This window comes from Mastomys coucha, unplaced genomic scaffold (assembly GCF_008632895.1).
Source record: "Mastomys coucha isolate ucsf_1 unplaced genomic scaffold, UCSF_Mcou_1 pScaffold23, whole genome shotgun sequence".
Taxonomy (NCBI): Eukaryota; Metazoa; Chordata; class Mammalia; order Rodentia; family Muridae; genus Mastomys; species Mastomys coucha.
In genome coordinates, this window is record NW_022196906.1 from 113,364,109 (window position 1) to 113,372,240 (window position 8,132).

General features: G+C 52.0%; 1 protein-coding gene across 1 annotated transcript in view; it reads right to left on the bottom strand.

Moving 5' to 3' along the window:
* Positions 1-2,104: 2,104 nt before the first annotated feature.
* Positions 2,105-8,132, bottom strand: part of Scn5a (sodium voltage-gated channel alpha subunit 5) — a 101,687-nt gene continuing 95,659 nt past the window's right edge. The window contains exons 27-28 of the mRNA XM_031343503.1: positions 6,825-7,095; positions 2,105-3,684 (exon numbers count right to left, since the gene is read on the bottom strand). Coding sequence (XP_031199363.1) covers positions 2,444-3,684; positions 6,825-7,095 — 1,512 coding nt within the window. The 3' untranslated portion in view covers positions 2,105-2,443. The remainder of the gene's footprint in view (positions 3,685-6,824; positions 7,096-8,132) is intronic.

Genomic DNA, 8,132 nt, shown 5'->3' on the forward strand with positions numbered 1-8,132 from the left:
TCCCCCACCCCCGTCTGTACCCCACTCGTGCTGCCTGAGCCTCTGCTTCTGACCATTCTTCAGCATGGACAATCTGAAGTCGTTCCTGAGCCCTGAACACTTTCTCCCATCACCACTCTGTGGTCATCGAGGCCACTACCACCACCACCACCACTCTCCAGCCCTCACTCAGGTCAAGGCCTCCTCACAGCTTCTTCCAGTCCCCAATGTCCTGCCCCTTCCTCAGTATCCACATTATCTCTCCACATAAGAACAGATCCCAGACCAGGTCATGTAAGCCATTTATTCATTTGTTTGAAAAATAATGTATTCCATTTATACACGAAGCTTAGTGAGAAGTGCTCATTTACCTCAGACAACACCTGCCATGTACACATGCCCCTCCCTCCTTCCATCTACTCTCTTCTCCCCGTTGTGCAGTTCTGGAAAAGGAGGCCATGTTAAGCCAAGGACTTGGGGCTAGCTTGCTCCTCCCCTCAGCCACCCTGTCTGCAGCCAGCTGGGGCACCTGTCTTAGGGCTCCAAGGCCATCTGCATATTCGAAACCACAGTCTCTTTCCGGCCAGCTGGGATGGCAGCCCTGCCAGCCCTGCCAGCCCTGTCAGCCCCAGGCCACATTCCTGCCTATGCAGCCTGAAGTGAGTGCCAGGGAGGGACACACATCTCTCCAAGCCTCGAGAGCAAAGTACAGATCTACAAAAATAAGATTTCCACTCAGAGAAGCATCACCAGGACAGTTAAAACCAACCCCCCCCCCCCACTGGACTCAGTGGGGACATCGGATAAGCCTCCAGGGGCAGGTGGGGCGGGAGCCAGCTGCCACCAAAGGAACTGAGGTGACAAGAAGAAACATAATACTTGACTCACCCACAGTGCCCTTCCTTCGGCACTGCCAGGAGCGCCCAGCCCTCCGACAGCTCGGCGAGGTAGGTAGGAGCAGCCAGCCTGCAGTGGGCAGGCGCGACTGAGGTGGCCTGTGAGGTGGGTGCCCCCAGTCGAGGGTGGCTCTGCCTGCTCAGGCTCCACCAGCCTGTCACTTCAGCAGCGATGGTCATCTACATTAAAAGATTTGCATATGCTAAATAGGATTGTCAGCAGCTGAAGAGGTCATGGGGATAATTGGACTTATAAAATCATTTTTTTTTTTCCCTGAAAAAGCCTTCTCAGAAGACGCCTGGGATAGTCAGACCCTGGGCTGGGCCCAGATGCCACACTGCCGCCTCTCCCGGGGATGGATGGCTTGTCCCCGTCCAGGGCACAGAACCAGGCTTTTCTCCTAAGCAGGGTCAGGCTACCCTCCTACTTCCACAGTGTCTGAAGAGGAGTTGGAGCCCTCGTGGGGATCCCCTTCACACACAGTCAGAGGCAGAGACCCCAGGGAAGCCTGGGAAATGGAGAACGCGTCCTTTGCTGTGCGGCTGCCATAGCTGGGCACAGTTCAGTGGCCCACGTGGAACAGGCCTCTTCCCTTGGCCCTTGGACAGGGCCTGCCACATCCCAGGAGCAAGCTTTGTGCCTTTCTGTAAGCGGAGCTGCCTCCCTCGTACCCTCGGGCTCCAACATTAATACTCTTGTAGGAGAGGACTTGAAGGGCAGAGTTCATCTCTGAGACCAGGGCAGCTCTCTGGAAGCTTTTAATCTTTGTATCACTGACTTCAAGTGAAGCCTGACTGAAAAAAGGAGACTGGAGTCCGGGGACAACAGGAGCACAGAGTGAGTTCCACTGGAAGAACCCCACGCTTGGGGGCCAGGAAGAAAAACCTGTCTCCTTTGAAGCCACTGACCACATTTGCCTGAGGCGATCCTGGGCCCCTGAGGCCTATGTCCTGCCCCAGTGTGTGAAGTGTGCACGTTCGTGTGTGGGTACACACACACACACACACACACACACACACACACACACACACACGTGAAGTGCTTAGGCCTTCCCAGCTCCTTAGCCCAGGCGACAGGAACCATGACCCTCCCCTTGGGTGTGAAGGGTCCCACGTTAGCTTTGAGAGCAGAGTTCTGGCACCTCCACTGACACTTGCTCAGGCTTAAGAAGAGGCAGTGTGACCTGCTGCAGGTGTTCATGGACAAAGATGTTCTTTGCTCAAGTAAAAAAATATCAAATATAATAAATCTATGAAAGCTTGTTCACAACATGTATACAGTGTATTTCCCAGTCCACCTCAGAGGCTGGGACAGAGATGCTGTTCAGAGCCATGCGGTGCTGCCTGGCAGACCCGGCTACCAGAGTGTGTCAGGCCTCTACCAGCCGGGGTTCCTCCAGCTGCCTCTAGCTTCAACACAGAGACAGAACTCTGCTCTCGTGGTTGCTCCACCTGCAGGCTCCCCATCACCTCCAGAGCTAGGAAGGCCTCAGCTGACACTAGTTTCAACTGCATAATAATAATGTCAGGATACAACAGGGTACGTCCTGGCCAGCAGGTGGCCAGGTTCACACTATAGACTCTCGGTCCCTATCTGGAGATGGTGGGAAGTCTGCAAGATCTTCGCTGCGGCTATAGTCTGATGCACGCACGGGGAGGTTATCACTGGTGGCCCTCGTGACACTGTCATAGGATGGGGGGAAGGACGTGGAGGAGATGGAGGAGCTGGAGAGTGGAGCACTGCGCCGGGAGAAGTTCTCATTCATCATGTAGGCAATGAGGCCCTCTCGCTCGGGGGCATCCTCATCAGAGAGGCCACTGCTGCCCGCTTGCTGGCGGAAGAGGAAGGAGGCATGCTTCACCGAGCGCTGCAGCAGGTGCCTCCGGAAGGCCCGCTGGATGACCGTGGCCGACACCTCCTCGTGTTTTCTCCGCAGGGTGGTGGTGATGGGCTCATAGGAGATCTTGGAAGGATTGGCCGCCATGAACTTCTCCTCCATCTGGATCTTCAGGGCGTCCATCTCCCCAGACTCTCCAAGCACCCTCTTGGTGAAGGCAAACAGGATATCCATACAGTGGATTCGGTCCCCGCTCACCATAGGCAGGTCCATGTTGATGAGGCTTATCTGGTTGGGCTTGGCGATGCGGAGCGGCTCAGACAGGGCATCGGCAAAGTCAGACAGGGCCAAATACTCGATGAACTGGGTGGCCTCGGGGTCGAACTTCTCCCAGATCTCATAGAACATGTCGAAGTCGTCCTCACTCAGAGGCTCTGTGCTCTCTTCTGTGGCCACGCTGAAGTTCTCCAGGATGATGGCGATGTACATATTCACCACGATGAGGAAGGAGATGATGATGTAGGTGGTGAAGAAGAGGATGCCCACCGCTGGGCTCCCACAGTTCCCCCGGGAGCCATTGCTGTTGGGCAGGTTGGGGTCGCAGTAGGGGGGTCCTGTGTTGAGGATGGGGCTGAGGAGGCCGTCCCAGCCAGCCGACGTGGTGATCTGGAACAGGCACAGCATGCTGTTGGCAAAGGTCTGGAAGTTGAACATGTCGTCAATGCCAGCCTCCCACTTGACATAGGCAAAGTTGGCCATGCCGAAGATGGAGTAGATGAACATGACGAGGAAGAGGAGGAGGCCGATGTTGAAGAGAGCGGGCAGGGACATCATGAGGGCGAAGAGCAGCGTGCGAATCCCCTTGGCTCCGCGGATCAGCCTGAGGATGCGGCCGATCCTGGCCAGACGGATGACGCGGAAGAGTGTCGGGGAGAAGAAGTACTTCTGGATGATGTCGGAGAGGACGGTGCCTGTGGGAAACAAGCGAGGCTACAGCCACCACCCTCCTTCCCTGAGGGAGGCCAGGTTCACCACGGGCAAGGGTGTCCGTAAAAGACAAAGCCCTTCCAGAAAGACCAGGTCACGGGACACTCTAGGACCAGCCACCACCCTCCTTCCCTGAGGGAGGCCAGGTTCACCACGGGCAAGGGTGTCCGTAAAAGACAAAGCCCTTCCAGAAAGACCAGGTCATGGGACACTCTAGGACTTGGCCTTCTCTTGTCTCTATGACCCTGGAGATGAGGGCCTGCATTTTGCTAAGTGTTTTCTCAGCTCCATTGTTCTAATTGTAAGGATGCACCTGTATAGTGGAGGTATACCAGGACATCGACTATACATGGGCTCTGAGCCAGAGGGCCTTCAGCACGGCAGTGGCCTAGCAAGAACCAGAGCTCAAGGCTTCCAGCTCCTCACTACTCAAAGCATCTGGAGATCAGCAACCTAGGGATCTCCTGGATGTTCCCTGGAAATGGAAAGCCTCAGATCCACCCTGGTCCATCTCCTAACAAATGCAGACACTGCAGGTGCATACAGAGGGCCACGCTGCACCAGCATAGTGTCTCTGTAACAAATGCACACACTGTGGGCGCATACAGAGGGCCACGCTGCACCAGCATAGTGTCTCTGGAACAAATGCACACACTGTGGGTGCATACAGAGGGCCATGATGCACCAGCACAGTGTCTCTGTAACAGTCCCCATCACTCTCTGGCTCTGGACTTTTTCACTTTGGAGTTTCTACTTTAAGGGCATAGGTATATTATAGGAGAAAGAGTGAGGTAAACTTGGGGGAGCACAGGGACGCCTCCTGGCTCTGTCAGGAGTGCTGAGGGTTAGCATGTGCCAGGAGCACTGGATTATTGCCCCTTTCAGCTTTCGTTTCGTTGGACTTCCCAGAACCCTGGGAAAGTCAGCCACAGGCTCCCTCCCAGACAGAGCCAAGAGAAGTCAACTGGGCCAAGTGACAAGTGAGGAGGAGACCCAGACACTCTGGCTCCATGAACGATCTTAGCTAAACTCTGGGTTTGTCCAGCACCAGGACCAGCAGGTGATTTGGAACTACACGCTGTACCCTCAAAGCCTCCAGGACGCCAGTGGTCCGCTCTAGCTGACACCCTGCATCCCCACACTGCTTTCCAGCCCCACAAGGCATACTGCCATCCTTACCTCCACCTGCGTGGGGCCTATCTCATGTTCTAAATGCCTGCTCATCACTGCAGTGAAATGAGAACTTGCCCTAACCACTGATGTACCAGAGGTACATGACCTTTATGGCAGAAAACCAAAGTCGGAATGATCCCAAAGGCAGGTGTACTTATGGGTGCGTGTGTCAAGTATTGAGCTGCAAGCATAGCGACAAAGACAATTACACAGGGTCAAATTAGACCTCATTAAAATTAAAACAAAATAAAACATTTCTGCTTCAACAGGCAGCACAAAGACAGCAGAGCAGAGAAAGGGAGGAGATATTTTTGATTTGTATATTTGATAAGAGATTAGAACCCCGAATAGATAAAGTGCTCTTACAACATGACAATAAATATGATAAATTACTCTAATTTTAAAAAAGAATAAAAGTTTCAAAATAGCTATTCTCTATGTAAGATAAACAAATAGCTAGTAAACACAGAAAAGACATTCAGAGTCATTAACCACCAGGGCATTAGAAACCCAGATACCAGTGAGGTAGTGCTGTACCCTACCCTAAGCATCATTAAAACCCAGCCATATGGCGGTGAGGAGGTGGATTGGTGGGAGCTCTGACCACCAATGGTGACTAGGCAAATGGTGTGACCACTTTGGAAAATGGTTTGGCAACTGTTGAATGTTTCAGACCAATGGTTACCAGGAGCTGAGGGAGCGTGGACATGGAGCAAGGCTGCCATGTGGGTTTTCTACATATATACTGCTGATGGTTTCTCGGTTGACAGTCTAGTCATGTTCCAGGTAACAATCATCAAGCCAATGGCAGACTATAGTGTAGACACTCCTCCATAGCCACACTGCTCAGTCGCCTGGTAGCTGTCTCTGTGTCAGGTAAATTCTGTGATGTCCACAAAATGATAAAATCGCCTAATGACACATTTTCCAGAACATCTCCCTGGTTAAGCTCTGCCTAATGATATCAAAACCCGCAGGATGCACACTGTCAAGGGAATTTTTAGTTAACCTTCTGTGAGTTTTATGGTATATGAATCACATCTCAATAAAGCTGTCATATAAGAACTTGGATTCTAGCTGAGTGGTGGTGGCGCATGCCTTTAGTCCCAGCACTTGGGAGGCAGAGACAGGCAGATTTCTGAGTTTGAGGCCAGCCTGGTTTACAGAGTGAGTTCCAGGACAGCCAGGGCTACACAGAGAAACCCTGTCTGGAACCCCCTCCCTCAGAAAGAATTTGGGTTTGGGGCTGAGCAGACCTGGTGAGGACCCTGTCTGCATTATGCTCTCATCCTGTGTTGTGCCCACTCGGGGGACTGCAGGAGACAGGCGGTTCTGCAACCTAGCACACATGTTGGACTGTAGAGTTTTCCATCCCTGGAAATGATTAATGTCTTCTACACTATCACGTGATCTACCTCTCATTCATAGGGACCTGACTTGCCTCTTTTCCTTCAGTCTAGGCTGTAAGCTTCTGTTCAGAGGGTAGGAGAGTCTCTGTAGTGGTCATTCCTTATTTTAGCCTCAGCTTTAAAGTTTTCTGAATAGCCATAGAGCTGTGTCCTAAGGAGGGTAGGGTCAAGATGGGATATCGAATCCTCTTCAGGTTGGCCATTTAGGCCTGAATGGGTGGGCCTTCCCAGACACGTTCTTTTTAGAGTGATATGTTGGTCTGTGTGTCTGTGCACAAGCATGCATGTGAGTGGGTGTACGTGTGCGTGGTGTACATGTGCTTGTGTGTGTGCATGTGTGTGAATGTGCATGGTGTACATGTGTGCATGCTTGTGTGTGTGAGTGTGCATGCTTGTGTGTGTGTGTGTGTGTGTGTGTGTATGGGGTAGTTGAGGAAGACAGCAAGCAGATGGGGAGCCAAGGCACTAAGTAAAGTACAAAGGACCAGAGCAGACACATGGCCCGGGCAGGCCTTCCCCATCCAGCCATCTTGCATACCCACCAACGATGGAGAGGATGACCACCACGAAGTCGAAGATGTTCCAGCTGTTGGTGAAGTAATAGTGGCGCAGGGCAGCCATCTTGACAATACACTCGCCTGTGAAGATGGCCACGAAGAGCAGGTTGATCTTGGCCAAGATGTTGACCTTCTCAGGGCTCTGGTCATCCGTCTCCACCATCATGGTCACCATGTTTAAACAGATGAGGAACATGATCGTGACATCGAAGGCCTGCTTGGTCACAATGTCGAATATGAAACCCTGGTACTTGTTCTGGAAGAAGAGGTGAGGAGATCAGTGCACAGAGATCATAGAAAACTCACCAGTTAGCCCAGCCTACTCATCCTCTGCGAGATGACAGCCTCCCCAAACCCCTCACACAGCACATGTAGAGGAGGAAACCATGGAGGTCGACCAGATGTCCCTCCAGTCTGTGTACTGCATCCCCTCCAGGCAGAGGCCCAGCCCCAGGCTCCCTCCTCCACCAGGCCATCCTGATGCACCTTCAGGTAGACATCTACCCTAGGTTTCAGCACACTATCCATGTGCTGCTCTTCGGTCCCACAAACTGGAGATTCAAGGTCAAATTTAAACTTTAATCCTAGCACTTGTATATGCCTCCAGATTAACATATTTTTGCCATATTATCTTATAGAGTAGATGTTATTTATTCTATTGAATAAAATCGTATCTATATGTTTCTAAAACCATCTTATTTTTAAAATGTGCACGTGTATGCCTGCATATAGGTATGTACACACATGAGTGCATGTTAGGTGTCTGTGGAATACAGAAAGTGTCACTGGACCCCTGTAGCTGGAGTTCCATGTGGCTGTGAGGAAGCTGCCTCATGTGGGTGCTGGAAGCTGAAGTCAGGCAGCTCCTCTGCAAGAACAGTATACAACTTTAACCACCCAGCCATTCTCCAGCTCTTCTATGTTCCATTAATTGCAAACGAGCTCTGCTTATTTAAAGGAGGAGGGAGGATTAAAAATAATGTTCATTCCTCACCCCCTCTGTTTGCCACCTCCAATCTAGGAAGGAATAGGGTGAATAGGGAAGGAGCAGAGGAGGAAGAAGAGGAGGACAAGGAGCAGGAGGAGGAGGAGGAAGACAAGGAGCAGGAGTAGGAGGAGGAGGACAAGGAGTAGGAGGAGGAGGACAAGGAGTAGGAGGAGGAGGAGGAAGACAAGGATCAGGAGGAGGAGGAGGAGGACAAGGAGTAGGAGGAGGAGGAGGAGGACAAGGAGTAGGAGGAGGAGGACAAGGAGCAGGAGGAGGAGGAGGAAGACAAGGAGCAGGAGTAGTAG